At 48.7% G+C, this 14,689-nt stretch overlaps 1 protein-coding gene across 4 annotated transcripts in view; it reads left to right on the plus strand.

Annotated features, from left to right (window-relative positions):
* SIDT1 (SID1 transmembrane family member 1) overlaps positions 1 to 13,538 on the plus strand; it is a 40,246-nt gene extending 26,708 nt beyond the window's left edge. For 2 of the 4 annotated variants that reach the window (XM_088159048.1, XM_088159045.1), the window contains exons 12-26: positions 1,183 to 1,331; positions 1,938 to 2,011; positions 2,525 to 2,591; positions 3,231 to 3,304; positions 3,896 to 4,019; positions 5,021 to 5,138; positions 5,518 to 5,654; positions 7,283 to 7,391; positions 7,759 to 7,773; positions 8,523 to 8,599; positions 9,712 to 9,758; positions 10,555 to 10,660; positions 10,963 to 11,073; positions 11,781 to 11,894; positions 12,277 to 13,538. In XM_088159048.1, coding sequence (XP_088015174.1) covers positions 1,183 to 1,331; positions 1,938 to 2,011; positions 2,525 to 2,591; positions 3,231 to 3,304; positions 3,896 to 4,019; positions 5,021 to 5,138; positions 5,518 to 5,654; positions 7,283 to 7,391; positions 7,759 to 7,773; positions 8,523 to 8,599; positions 9,712 to 9,758; positions 10,555 to 10,660; positions 10,963 to 11,073; positions 11,781 to 11,894; positions 12,277 to 12,339 — 1,385 coding nt within the window. In that variant the 3' untranslated portion in view covers positions 12,340 to 13,538. The remainder of the gene's footprint in view (positions 1 to 1,182; positions 1,332 to 1,937; positions 2,012 to 2,524; positions 2,592 to 3,230; positions 3,305 to 3,895; positions 4,020 to 5,020; positions 5,139 to 5,517; positions 5,655 to 7,282; positions 7,392 to 7,758; positions 7,774 to 8,522; positions 8,600 to 9,711; positions 9,759 to 10,554; positions 10,661 to 10,962; positions 11,074 to 11,780; positions 11,895 to 12,276) is intronic. The other 2 variants (XM_088159047.1, XM_088159046.1) reach the window with 2 other exon arrangements.
* Positions 13,539 to 14,689: the final 1,151 nt, after the last annotated feature.

Consider the following 14,689-nt stretch of genomic DNA (forward strand, 5'->3'; position numbering starts at 1 on the left):
GGCAAGGAAGGCACTTTTAGGATGATTTAACACCAGAGGAGAATAAAGCTGCAAGCTACTTTAGGAGCATCTTGCAACTATTAGGAAAAAAACCCAAAACTAAAACAACCAAATTGCATTTGTGAGGCTCAGGTTGTACTTTGGGGAAAAGCATCTACATAATAAAAGTGGCAAATCTGAAAGAGGTTCCCCAAGAGACTGTCATTGGAAATGTGTCTTAGACAAAACTGCAGTCACCTGAGAGCTGTGGGTGACAATGCTGCTTCAGACAGGACATTTACTAGTGACTGACAAAGGTCCCTTGCAGGGAAGCTTCTAGGAACCTGTTATTAGCTCACAGTCTGCCTTTAATCCAAAGCATGCCTAACCCTGGGGGCTGAAGGGTTGTGTGTCATAAAGCAAGACACAGTCGGAGTTTCTTGCCTCCAGGGATTTCACTAGGGAAGAAATAATGTTGTACTGCCAACAGGTGAATCATGTCCTGGCAGCAGAGGGGAAAAAACCTTCCTAAGGGCTTAATGACCACTTCACCCCTCTTTCCCCTTTTTCAGAAGAAATCTTTTAAAAGCATTAGGGAAATGAGGAAGAAGCCTGTGTTCTGCCCACATAGATGTGGGCAACGAGCTGGGAGTTGCCTAGCCTGTGGGAAGTGCAGGCACATCCTCCTGACCTGTATGTGACCAGTGGCAGGGATGCAATGGGAACAAAACTGATACTCTGCCTGCTTTGAAAAATCGACTTTCTTCTTTGTCTTTTTTTCTAGAGTATTTTTAGAAAAGCTTAGACACACATAAAGCTTACATAAAATCTGAAGGTTAACTAGGTGAGTGTGGTTTTGACCCCTAGCAGTCTACTTCTTTCTCTATAGGTATTTGTCTTGTCTCAGAATTCCAGATTTCAGAGCCTGGGCTAGTAGAGAGTAGAAAATGTTGAGAGATGAAAAGTAATAGAATAAAAGCAGAATGAAAACTAAAATGCTGCAGAGAGGGGAAGATAATGGTCCTTCAAACTGCTCTTAGCTGATCACCTAAAACGTTTTGGAAGGTTTAGGATCATGAAAAAATTTTTTCCCTGAACTGGCCATATCAGCTTGTCAAAGCACCAGGGACAGCTTTATTCTTGCTGTGCACAGGGGGATTTAGCCTTTACCCTGCCTGTCTCCTTCTCCCCGCTCTGGCCCAGATGAGTCCAGCTCCAGTGGTGGACATCAGCGGTCCCCCCCGGAGCACAGGCCTCCCGCTGGTTCGGACACAGACAGCTCTGTGGAGGAGGAGAGTGACTTTGACACCATGCCAGAAATTGAGAGTGATAAGAACATCATCCGCACTAAGGTATGGCTGGTGTTGCAGCTGTGGTCCTTGTGCTGGGCCATGACCAGAACTGGTCACTTCAGTGAAATCTCAAAATCCTGTTCCCTTTCAGGGTGGATTTCATCTAATACAGCTGAGTGTGCTTCTTAGTCTTTTTTTCAGTCACTGAAAGTTTTGTCACTATGGTAAGAGTACTTCTAAAGTGAGTGCTTTAATATGGAAAATCAAAATGTATTGGAGACTGTTGAGAAAGAAGGAAAATGCCCACAGAGTGTCCCAGAAAGTTCCAAGAGGTGTGAAGATAGAAAATAATCTGCAACAGTAGGTGGCTATTTAATACAAGTAGTGTGACTACAGTGGATGTACAGAGGGGCTTTAAGCCAGCAGCTCTCAAACTGCCTCCCTTTGTCATCCTGCATTGCTCTGTGTGGCTGGAGCCATTCCTGGAGGTCACAGGATTTTGCAGAACTCACTCCCATAGAATCAAGGGACACAGTTAGTTCACTGTGTAAAACCAGTCCAAATACCACCAAGCTGCAAATATGTCAAGATCTTCTACTGGCATCTGTAATCTACATTGGTTCTTTTGTGTTTTCTTCCCTCTTTCCCCACCCACTAATGTTTTAGGTGTTCCTCTATCTATCGGACTTGTCCAGGAAAGACCGAAGGATTGTCAGCAAAAAATACAAAATCTATTTCTGGTAAGGAGAAGGCAAACTGGTAAGGCCCAAACTCTGGACCCAGAGTCTCTGGTTGTAGAGTCTGTCCACATGCTCATCTTCTGAACCACTTCTGAACTATCCTGTTACCCATTCTGACCCTGTTCCAATCAGTAACTGCAGATCCCACATACCTCAAGTAAGGATATTTGTGGATCAGTGCACACATGATCCTGGCAATGGATTCTGTTTTGCGTCATTGCTTTTAAGTGTGGTAACAACCAATGCACTGGAACGTAATGGGAAGGGGGAGAAACTGGCACTCAAACACCTGAGCTTGTGGCCGACATCCTGGCTTTTCCCATGCCCTTAGCATTTGCCTCCTATGTGCACAAGCACATGTGCTCCTCTGCTTTAGGGGGTCACAATGGGATCATAACCCCAGAGCAGTGAGGTGTGCACATTCCTCCACGAGCACTGTGGGGCTCTGTTCTGGGTGTGCACCCCTGGTCTTGGTGTGTGTGTGTAACTGCTATTGCCGTCTCCCCTCTGCAGGAACATCATCACCATTGCGGTGTTCTATGCCCTGCCGGTCATCCAGCTCGTCATCACTTACCAGACGGTGCGTTTGGCTTCATGACTGTCCCCTCTTGCTTTAAATTTGCCCTGTAGTTGTGTTGTGCAAGGATGACAGTCACAGTGAAACTGGGATCACCCAGGAGTTCTGCTCTGTGTGAGGAGCAGTTTACTGTAGCTGCTCTTGTTGCACTGTGTTGATGTTACACTGAGCTTGGTTCATTGGGTTTTGGCACCTCTGCTATTTCTGCTTGAGAAGTAGGACTGCTGCTGTTTTCCTGCTCAACTGATGTCTCATTTGGATCCTGTTTCATTTTAGAGACAGGAGGAATTTGATGCTATTTCTAAGAGACAGCTGAAAGCAAGTAGTGTTTGCTGTGATTTCTCCTCCCTTCTCCCAGGCTTTGCTATCCTGCTGTTATGCAGATATCTGCAAGCAGGTCTACTAGTAGGGGGGTTGAGAACACACAGTGTTTCCTCTGAAGACTGTTTTCAGGTTTATGGCCTGTGACATCTTGTCCCACCCTAAAAGCTCTGCTTGCAGATGTCATTACTCCCCTGTGCCAGTGCTAGAGCTAGGCTGCGTCCTGGTACACCTTGTCTTTGTGCTATGTTTGCATGTGGCAAACCCCCCAGAGCTGGGAGGATTTGCTAATGCCAGGCCTCCCACCTGCTCTCTGTCCAGGTAGTGAATGTGACGGGCAATCAGGACATCTGCTACTACAACTTCCTGTGTGCTCATCCCCTTGGGGTGCTGAGGTGAGTGAGCCTTTTGGTCACTGCATATTTATCTCATGCCTCCTGAGTGTTTGTTTTGTGCCCAGGTTAAGATTTTATGATTGGCAGGCTCACAGTAGCAGCGTTGATAAGACCACTGGGAGTTTAGGACTCTGATCTTTGTGTTTTGCCCACCAGTGGTGCTCTGTTGCAGTAAGACACGTGCACCCTGGAACCTGTGGCACCTGGGTGCCCCTTGCAAATCATTGGCACAGCTATTAGGTGTCCCTCGGTCCATCCATCCCCCCCGCCCTGCGCTCTACTGGACACTTTGTATCCAAGGAGCAGCAGCTCTGCAAAGTTCAGATCAGTCCTTCCAGCATTTCTCTAAATTAATGTGTGAATGCAAAGAAAGCCCAGAGTTGAGAATCTCACAGAAGAAGTGTTAAATTAACTGAGACAGGTGAACTATTCAAACCAAAGTTGTCATCTAGAGTGTAAAATTGCAATTCGGCAGCTGCTGAGGTGGAAGGTTGTAGAGGGGGGAGCAAAATGGATTCAGCTTATCACAACCCAGGGTTCAGCTTCCTGCTGCTGTGCTGGCTTTGTCTTAAACATTCTTCTTTCCTGCAGTGCCTTCAACAACATCCTCAGTAACGTGGGCCACATGATGCTGGGCTTTCTCTTCCTCCTCATTGTGTTGCGCAGGGACATCCTCCACCGTCGGGCCATGGAGATGAAAGATATCTACACCTTGGTAGGAAGCAGGATTGCCTGGGGCTGAGGGGAGGCAGGGAAGGTGGAGTGAACGTAAAAACCAGAGTGATACACAATGGGTTTCCACTTGTGTTCCTTGCTGGAGGATTGAATCTTCCTCTTTTTTTCCTCCTGTGCAAAAGGGTCTAAGTGGGATGCTTATGTTCCTGCACACCCCAGTGCTTTACTGCTTACAGTATATCCATACTGCTATGGTGGTGACCCAGCCTGGGCCTGTGAGGACAAGGAGATTAATAGAGAAAGGACTCCCATGGCTCTGGCTTTTCCTGCAGCACTTGCTGTGGAGAAACTGGGACACTAGGAGTGTCCCAAGATTCTTCTCTTTATAGTGAAGTTTGATTTGTCTTACACAAGAGCTGCTTATGATAACTCAGAGAAATCTGGCTGCCTTAGTCTCTGAAGCAGAGCTTCTGTAATCTCTTTTGGCAGAGGATGGAGAAATCTGCAGCCCCATGGGCAGAGGTCTGGTGGTTTCTGGAAACAGCTCTGTTCTTATGGGCTTGGTAGCAAGTAAAGGCATTAGCAGCTGTAAGGGTCTACTGCTTGTGGTTTACAGGTGAAATCTTGGCCAAATTGTGATAGAAATGTCTTCTCACATTGGCTGATGGGCTCTGTTCATGTGCTTCTAAGACCCTACTGACCACAAGAGCAATTCTGGTCAGTCCTCTCTCAGTTTTGGGCAGGATGTAGCATGACATGAGGCACAGGACAGAGATTTTCAGTCTCGTGATGTCAGTACCAAGACACTGAGGTCTTCAGATCAGAACTTCAGCGTGATTAGCTTAGGATTGCTGCCTGTGGATTCACCTGGCTATGCCATGTGTCTAAATCCAGAGGCTGTGGTTGCACACAGGACACTATGCTGCACTGGTGGCTGGAGGACTTGTCCAGGAGTTAGGAGGGATGAAGTGACGGAGAATGGAAGCTTGCCTGTTATCAGGACGTTGAAGGCACTTACTATACAGCTCTGCTCTCTTCCAGGACTATGGGATCCCAAAGCATTTTGGTCTCTTTTATGCTATGGGCATTGCTCTGATGATGGAAGGGGTGCTCAGTGCCTGTTACCACGTCTGCCCTAATTACTCCAATTTCCAGTTTGGTAAGCTGAGTTTCCTTTCTCCTTTTGAACTGCAGCTAGGATTTACCACGTTCTGTCTCTTGCTGAGTTGCTGACGTTTCCCATCTCTCTACTCTTACAAGTCTCCCTGGAGCCTGTCTGTTTCAAAGGTCAGTCAGGAGGTTGTGATGCCCTGTGGGCACTTATTTTCTGATCCTCTTTAGTTTTTGTTGCCCCTGAGCATGGCAGATGTGCTGCTGCAAGGTGGCAAAGCACCAAGTGCCGTACAGTATAGTGCAGCAGCAGGGCCAAATCCAAGGCTGGCAGGCAGAGATCCCTGATGCTTTGTGTGCCCTTGGAGCAGCTTTCTGGGGCCACTGGTGGTAGCTGTTTGTGCTGTTTGTGTTACGTCTCTCCACAGACACCTCCTTCATGTACATGATTGCAGGACTCTGCATGCTCAAGCTCTACCAGACCCGGCATCCAGACATCAATGCCAGCGCCTACTCTGCCTATGCCTCGTTTGCTGTGGTGATCTCCCTGGCTGTCCTTGGAGTGGTATGGCTCCCTCTTACTTGGCTGCTTCTCTGGGAAGGAGGTGGCATGGCTGGGAACATGGCTTAGGTATGAAAATGACTGAGGAAAGCACAGAGTCAGATAAGAGTGTGTTAAGCTGTTAGCATTTGAATTCTCAGTTCTGCTGGGCTTTCCTCCTTCTTTTCCCTGACCTTTTAGGTAGAAGAAGAGCAGAACAGTTTCCTCTAGGTGGGCTCTTTTTTTGGGCTTTGCCCACCATATGCCATCCTTCTCCAGAGGAGAAATTCATGCATCTGGATATACATGTCCAAGTGCACAGATGGTCTTCCTGTGGTGTGATTCACAGTGGAGGAAAGAGGGGAGAGGCTGGCTGGGCTTCCAAGACAGGTGTCTTATACCTAGTTGCTTGTGCCTGTTTCTCTCCTTTGGAATACTCCATGTTGTTTGTCACAGCTCCTGCAGTTGATTTTCCTATCTCTGAAGAGGAGCAGGGCTAACATAATGTCTGGGGGGCTCTCAGGCAAATTCCTGGAGTACCTGCCTATGGAAGGGCACTGGAGCAGAAGCTACAAGACTTTGCCCGTTTGCTCGTAGCATTGCAAGTACTGAGCTGGGCTCACCAGAATCCTCAAACTATGCTTTACCTTGGAGGTCTCTGCTTCCCTTCCTTTTGAAGGACTCATTTTCATTCATCAGTAACCAGCCAAAATCCATGGAATTCTTGCTCTAAACTAGCAGCTAGATCCCAGTGGGATGTCAGCTCCTCACTACCACATAATGCAGTGGTCTCTGTTTACGAGACTGCCTGTGGGATAAGGCATGCAGGAGGAGCTGGTGACCTTGGGATTTCCCAAGAATCTCTTGATAGGTGTGGTAGATCTTGACAAGGTTCAAAACACTGAGACTTTATTATGGATTGTGGTCTTCTTTCGTAGGATGCCTTGAAGCTATTTAGTGGAGCTTGAAAGCAGCATGTCTCCCTTGTTCCATTAATGGAGACGTGGCTTTTCTGCTTGCTTTTTGTTGTGTGGGTTTTTTTCTCTGCCCACACAAAACGAAAATTTCAGGCGAGTGCTTTGCCTCAGGGTAATGAAGTTTTCACAGCCTGATGGCAGATCAGAATTTCTGGACTCCTTCTTGTATGAATGAAAAATTAGGATTTTAATGTAGCATTAACCTATGCTTGCAGGTTACTTCCAGTCCTTAAATAAAATGAAAATTCATAGTAGGAGCAATTGCTTGCAGAGCAGTTCTGTCTTTTTTTGGTCTACTTCAGTACAGTTGTTAAAGAAATGGGTGGTTCCCTGACTGCCTTGGTAAAAATCTACCTCCTGGCCAGAGAGCTGCTGCCCAGCTCAACAGAGAGAGCTTGCCTGGCCTTGGAGTCCCTGCATTTCTTTTCCCTGAGCCAGCTGCTGTCCATCCAGTCTTGTCTAAAGGGGCATTCAGAAAGAATGGTCTCCTCTCCAGGATGCTGAGCTCCTCTTGCTTCTCTGGACTTTGTTTCGAATTTGTTTTCTGGTTGGAAGATCTAGGGGTTTCTTTCTGTGTTCATTGACGTTGTTTAATGTCCCATGGTGATACAGACAGGAAAGGATTGTCCTGCTGAAAGAGGGCTCAGTTTACTTTTAAAATGTCTTTGCTTTCAGGTGTTTGGGAAAAACGACATGTGGTTCTGGGTTATTTTCTCAATGATCCACGTTTTGGCCTCACTGGCTCTCAGCACTCAGATCTACTACATGGGTCGCTTCAAGATTGGTGAGTGCTGTGACTGAAGCATCTCCTCCTGGGTGTATGGGGGTCTCCTGTCCTCACAGGAGACAGTCCTGTGTCCCCTCTTCTGGGCTACCCTGTCCTCTCATCCGTCTGATGCTTTCTTTTTTGGCCTCTGAAGTCCTTGTGCTTCCCAGAGCAGTGGGAATCAGCAGGAGTTGTGTGCTCTGTGGTGGCAGGATTGCTGGGCTCTGAGGGAGCTGCCATTCAGCTGCAGTTCTCCCTAGTGCTGTGCTCAGAGAGGTGACCTACACCCTGTTATGGAGCGAGGTGGGAGAGGGTGAGGAGCATTGTTCTTGTACTCTGCTTATAAACCTATTTCTTATTCCTCTTATGCCCCTGTCTGCCTCAGATGGCTCTGACTCAGGTAACTGTCCATAGCTTTCCTTTTTTTCCTGTTGAACCGATTATGCTGAGGTGTAGTAGCCAGGGATTGCATGGATGTGTGTGGGGAGGCGGGATCATGTGCCAGCTGGGGTCAGCTTTTTGGAAGTGAAACCAGTTTGTCAGCAGCACTGTTCCTTGGCAGGGAGGGAGTAATCCAGCACAGGGGAGCTCAGATCTTGGTGCAGGAGTTCTGTGTTGTGCCTGAAGGGGAACATGTGTATTCATGCATGTTTGTCCAACCCCACTGCCGCTGATGACTCTGTAGTGAAGTTTCTGCAATGATTTTGAGAGCAAGAGTGCCTTGAGTGTGCTCTAGGACCCTCTAAAGCCTGTGGGGCCTGTTTCTGCTGTTTCCCTGCTCTGGCAGCTTGTTCCATGGAAGGAAATTTTCCCCCTTCCTACATACACACACCTCTCTTCCAGAGATGGTGTTGCAAAGCCAGCCTCTTTACACATATAGGCAGGGCCTGTGTGACTCCTGGGCAGTGCTAGTGTAGAGGGAGTTTTTAAATTTATTTTTGTTATAACCTGTTGTTCTGGCCAACTGCCATCTACATCTTGTGGTGGATGCCCTTTTGCTCAGCACAGACTGCCTCCAGAGGGCAAGACATGAATCTGCTGACACCTGGCATTCTCTGTTGTCAGCTGGAGGGTGTCAGCTTCTTCCTCATAGGCATTTAAGAGCTCACTGTGCTGGCTGTTCTGGCTATTTATCCTTTCATTTGACAGACATGGGTGTATTTCGGCGAGCAGTGATGGTGCTGTACACGGACTGTATCCAGCAGTGCAGCCGACCAATGTACATGGTAGGTGACTTCTCATCCCAGCACCTCTCAGCAATTCCTCACTTCTTTAGGCAATGTGCCGAGGAAAGAGGTGGGGCTGTTTGAAAAAGTGACTGTCTTCACTTCCCTTGTTGCTTTCCCCCAAAATGGTTGGGTAAGTGTAGATCTCTGCTGGAGTGGTTTACCCCCAACCTCCAGGCCTCCCCTGATCTCAGCCTTGGTGAATAAAACACAGAGCAAGGTGATACAAGCGTGACAGGATTTGCCTTTGCACTTGCTCTCTGGAGCGTCCATTCAGAGGAACAGGTGTGAGGCTCTGTGCAGTGCAGCCTCTCTGGGGAAGGCTGCAACTGTTTTGGGTCTGTGGCTTAAGCAAAAGCAATTGCCATTTCTGCTGCACCTCAGGGCAGATAGCAAAAAGTTAAGAAATGGTGGCTGTTACCTTGAATCCCACTGATTCCTTTCTCCTTAGCAGAGTGCTAATTACAGCTTGAACTATGTGGAGTTTTTATTCATATGAGCATCCTTCTTCTTAATTTTTTATTTATTCTCCTATCTCTGAATAAGCAAACTTGGTCCACTCAGGCATGAAGTAAGCCTGGCCACCCTGAAACAGCTACATCATGAAAGCAGCTGTAAGCATAAATGCACATGCCCTACAGATGTAATCCTTCTCCCTGCTGTTGTTATAGCACTTCCCCAGCTAATGGTGAGAAGGCAAGAAAAGATAGCTCCCTGAACATGTGCAGGATGCTGTTCAAAGCTTCCCTGCTGCCTCTTTCGAGCACATCCGTGCTCTCTGCAGTAATTCTTTTGTAAAACAGTGGGAGGGAAGGAATCTAACTAGAAAAACAGTAGAAGCAGTCAAAGGATTCACAGAACCTCCTGAGGCTGATCCCTTAAGTGCTGAGCTTGTCCTTTTTTAGATGCTTAGTCTCCTTGTAACACTTTCCTAAAATTTTTGAGGGTCAGAGCAGTATCCATCTGATAAAAGCTTCCACAGAGCCAGGTGCATATGCATTTGCAGGAACTGGACTCCCAAATCCTCACATAATGCTCCCCTGAATTTCTGAGGCAAAGGCCTTTTTGCATACTGTCTTCATTTCATATGATCATCAGTGCCTTTTCTCCAGGATAGGATGGTGCTGCTCATTGTTGGGAACCTAGTCAACTGGTCCTTGTAAGTACTGGAATGTTGATGCTTTGTGTATTTGTGCATGTAGGCAGCAGGATTTGGTACTGGGACACGGGTGGCCTGGAGTGATGGGGAGATGCAGCAGTGTCTGTGCAATAATCCTGTACCTGGGCCCTTCTGACATGTTTTGGCAGGCAGGCTGATCTGAGGGTGGTAGGCAGATCCATAGGATGCAGTGCAGCATTAGAGCTACATGGAGCATCCCCTGAGTGTTTCAGTTGGGGATATCTCATGGCTCATGTTTGAGGGAGCTTGTGCAGGGCTGGCCTGGTACTGTGCTGCTGTGTTGTGCTTCCCACAGAGCTGAGGCATCTCTGGCACAGCCAAGGTTCAGGAAACCTGGCAGACCCTTAATCACAGAGCCTGGCTGAGCAGTAACTGCATGGGAGGGATCAACTCTTGGATGAGACCTAAAATCATTGCCCCAGGCTCATGCTTTTCACAAAAGCTGCTTCTCAGGGACATGCCTTCTACCAAATGTACGGTCTAGGGTGAAATCCTGCTAAGTGCCATGTGTTTGGCCATGGGTTGGAAGCAATCCAGGGCCCTTGCCTGTCCTTTGGAGTCTCCAGTTGCTTCAGCAGCTGACGATGGCTAAACTTCCTTGTCTGGGAGCAGAGGCAAACAGTGCATTTCCTCCAGGGAACTGGGAAGCTGTGGCACTGGTGCTGTGTCCCACAGTCCTGGCAGGGAGTAGAACAGTGTGTGGCTGTCAGTTTGGGTATGTACTGTGTCCCCAGTGAAGGAAGCTGCCTGATGTCCCTTCTATCCTCTCTCTCAGTGCTATCTTTGGTCTGGTGTACCGGCCCAGAGACTTCGCCTCCTACATACTGGGAATCTTCATTTGTAACCTGCTCCTGTATCTGGCCTTCTACATCATCATGAAGGTAACAGGAGGCAGCTGTAGCTGTCCTTGAGGCCCCTGTATCCAAAGGGAAAGGGACGGGCCTTTTATCCGACTGCGGTTTGGGTTCCTGTGGTGTTGCAGAGGGATGTGGAAGGACATTGTGGGGGTCTGGGTGGAACAGGGTCTTGGGGAAGGATGGTGTGTAGCCATATCAGGGGTGGCTGGGCTGTGTCTTTGGGGGGTGGGCAGCCCTTCACAAATGCAGATAGTACAGGCTGGTGTGTGAGCCCTGTGCATGGCTCTGTCCCCTGGAAAGAACTTGGGGTATGTCCCTGTCTGCAGCTCCGTAGCTCTGAGAAGCTCCTGCCCATCCCCATGTTCTGCATCGTGGCCACAGCAGTGGTGTGGGCAGCTGCCCTCTACTTCTTCTTCCAGACCCTCAGCAGCTGGGAGGTAAATTTCCGTTTTACGGTTCTTTTGTCCATCTCCTTCTCATCATCTTTCCTTCCTGGTGTTTGTTTTGCACAAAAATGATTCTGGAGGAGTCTTGGGCTGCTCATGGGGAGCTGAAAGATTTCAGCTCATGTAGCAGACTTGTGAAGGGAGCACGGGAAGCTGTGCTGAGCCAAAAATGACTGTAGCTGTGTAGAAGCTGTTTATAACCAGGTGATCTGGAGGTGGTTGGCCCTTCCTAGGGGACAAAGGCACTGGGGATCTGGAAGGGAAACTGGGAAAATCCTGACCAGTGCTGGTGGAAGACATCCCTGGAGCAGATGGCCACCTGGAGTCAACCAGGGGTTGTTAGGGCTCTTGGTGACCTGGGAGGCCATTAAATCCTGACTGAGTGCCTTCTAATAGGATGTCACATCCATTTCCATGGAAATGAGGAGCTTGCTGCAGGGTGGTTTGGTGGAGGCTGTGCAACTTCTGCTGTGCAAGACCTCAGATGTGGAGACTAGAGGGTTCCCTTTGCATGTGGGTGGTGGTCTCAGGTCCATTTTGAGGTCCAGGTATAACACTGTGTTGTTTCTGGCCTGCCCAGCACCTTTTCCTGGATCTTTCTTGGAGAGTTAAGACAGGGTGATCCCTATAGGGTATAGTGACCAGCAAGGCCCCAGTAGGGGTGGATATCAGGTCCTGACCCTCTACCTCCCTCCTAGGAGACTCCAGCAGAGTCCCGGGAAAAGAACCGGCCATGCATCCTGCTGGGATTCTTTGATGACCATGATGTCTGGCACTTCCTCTCTGCAGCTGCCTTGTTCTTCTCCTTTCTGGTGAGTCCTGCTGAGCCTCCCACTGTGCTGGATGGTCTCACCCTCTCCTTTCACCTTGCTCCCCTCTATCCACATGGAGCTGTGACTGCTTCAGAACTCCACAGAAGTGCCCCAACTCCTCTGCTTGGCTCTACCTCCAGACATCCTTCACAGTGATATGCTCCTTGTCAGTGGTATGAGGGATCAGGCTTTCTCCTTTACCTTATTTCTCTCCCAGTGCCTCCTGGCTTCAAATTCCCTCTGGAGCTGTGGGTAACACAGCTGTTGTGACCAGTGACTCATGGATTTTTTAATACCTCCCATAAAGGCAGGGCCTGAAGATCTGAAAGGAAGACCTTCCTGGATAGCAAGACCTGAATCTGGCTTGCACTTTCCTCCTCAGGTCCTGCTGACCCTGGATGATGACCTGGATACGGTGCGCAGGGACAAGATCCCAGTGTTCTGAGTCCCCAGGGACAGGGACACAGAGGTGTCCCAAACCGCTCAGCCAAATGCACTGGGCACTAGTGTCTGTGGAGAACGAGCCTGTTTGCACGGCCAACAGGCCAGTGGGAGCAGGGGAACCGGATCCCACAGCAAGCAGGAAGGGGTTCTGTGGCAGCTGAGGTGGGATCAGGAGGGAAGATGATGTTACTCCTTTCCCACCGCATCCTCTGGGGCAGGCTTGATCCAGAGGCCAGTGCACAGCCCTCTGGCTTGTGGGTGCAGTGGGTGCTGGAGCCAGTGAGGGGGGAGGAAACAGGAGGGGAGGCATGTTAGACACCTTTGCTTCTCTTCCTTCCTGCTGATGTGCTCCACTTCCTCTTTGGCAAGCAGGCTTGAGAAGTGCCATACAAATCTTCCTGCACAGAGAATTAATGCCTGCACTCTGCAGTCTACTGCCCTCAGAGAGTCCCTTCAGCAGCACAGGGAGAGCATTTGGTTCCTGTACTGCAGCAGACGAGGGAGCAAAGGACTCCAAACTGAGGTGGCAGTGGGGGCACTGTGCTTTTTTTTTCCTCTTTTGTTGGAGAGACTCCTTCGGTAGCTGGTGGGGAACCATGGTACCAAGGCTGCAGCGTTGGTGGGAGGTGGTGAACTGGAGCTGCCTGTGAGGGCTCTGCCAGACTCGGAGTCTCCTACATTGCTCTCTTGCAGCCTCTCAGTCACTCCTGTTGAACAGCCACACTCCTCTGGTAGCTCCAGTGCTGGCACTTGGCAGTGTGCTGGTCTCTGTCATGGCACGTGCACTCCTCAAGCAACCCAAAGAGAGGCCGCACAGCACAATCACAGCCTTGTGTGGCAGCCCTTGGCTCCTGCTGTGTGCCTTGCCAAAGGGGCAGGGTGGAACAGGGAGGTTTTCCAGCAGCCTGACTTTCTCCTCTCATGAACTTGCCTTGGACAACTTGGCAAAGCAGGTTCCCTTATGGGCTGGGAGGGTGAAGGAGATTTTGGGGCACTTGGTGTTGAGCTCTTCAGCTAACGATGTGGACCAAATTTTCTTCTTCAACTTGTCTGAATCTGAAATGAGTTCTTTAATGGCTTCTGCATTCTTTTCAGTTTATTCATTGTTAAAAAAACCCCCAAGAATATGTGAATTATTTCAGGCCTTGCATCTAAAATGGGACCTGTTTTGCTAATTTGCAATTAAAAAGTGTTCTTTGAGCCCTGCTCTCCTTATTCTTGTCTGCCTGAACATTTTTACTTTGCATTACTGGCTACATGCACATACACCAAAGGTTTCATTCCACTTCTGCTTACTAAAGCAGATGACTGGTGAAGTTTTACTCCCAGAGTCTGTATCTCCTTGAAGAGTTCTGCACCAGCTGGTTTTTATTATTTTCTAAGTTGGAGTTTGCCAAGATGGTTAATAAAATGGATATTCCTCGTTCCCTGCTCTGCAGGTTGATCTAAATTCTTCTTGCTCCTGCTCTCAGCAGCAGAGACAGCAGTCAGGGTAGAGGGGTGCCCAGTGGTATCACACAGCTGCTGCCATCCTTGGGACTGTCACAGGTGTTTCTGGAACATAGGTGTGGATGACCTGCTTGTTCTCTTAACCAAAGTGCCTTTGTGAGGCTACTTAAAGAACAGACACTGTTGTTTGTCACTGTAGTCCCTCGGCAGGGTGAGGAGATGGCTAGAGGAGAAATGTCACAAGAGGCTGTCAGTCTTTATTTTCCCAAGCAGAGCTGTGCTGCTCTGAAGGGTGTCAGGGTAGCTGTGCCAGACTGAAGAAGGACCTCTGTGCCTCCAAATTTGTCCAGTTCTGGGGACATATTTTTATAAAATATACTTTCTCCTTGTGTTTTCATAATCTATAGTTTCAGACCTTGTTGCAAGCTTCTATTTGTTTTTAGACAGGAAGCTGGTTATATAATCTAAATTGAAATGTGAGAAAAAAATAATGTTGAACAGCAGTTGGAAGTCTCGACGTAGGAGGTAGAACAGCATATGGGCTTGCTGGTCTGAGCAGAGATGAGCACAGCATGGAATGGTAAGGTGGTAGCAGAGAGGGAGAGGGAGGCTGGAGAATAGCACAGAACAGACAGAAAACCATGACAGGATTCAATTAAATGCAAGGAAAGGCACTGCAAGCCTGAGAGATGGGAGGAAGGGTTGGAATTGTCTCCCTGCTACTTCCAGCTTGCTGCATCAATTTTTAAAGTTTCCTCTTAGCTTTTCCCTGCCTCCTGGGCTCTGTTTGTGCTTCAGCTCTCCCATCTAGTGGTTGCCTGACCCCTCGATGGCTGTGGCTGCTGGGGGCTCTGGCTGGGCACGCAGGTACTCTGTGTTCCCAGCTGTCCCAGGCATGCTTG

This window comes from Sturnus vulgaris, chromosome 2, assembly GCF_052056855.1.
Source record: "Sturnus vulgaris isolate bStuVul1 chromosome 2, bStuVul1.hap1, whole genome shotgun sequence".
Taxonomy (NCBI): domain Eukaryota; kingdom Metazoa; phylum Chordata; class Aves; order Passeriformes; family Sturnidae; genus Sturnus; species Sturnus vulgaris.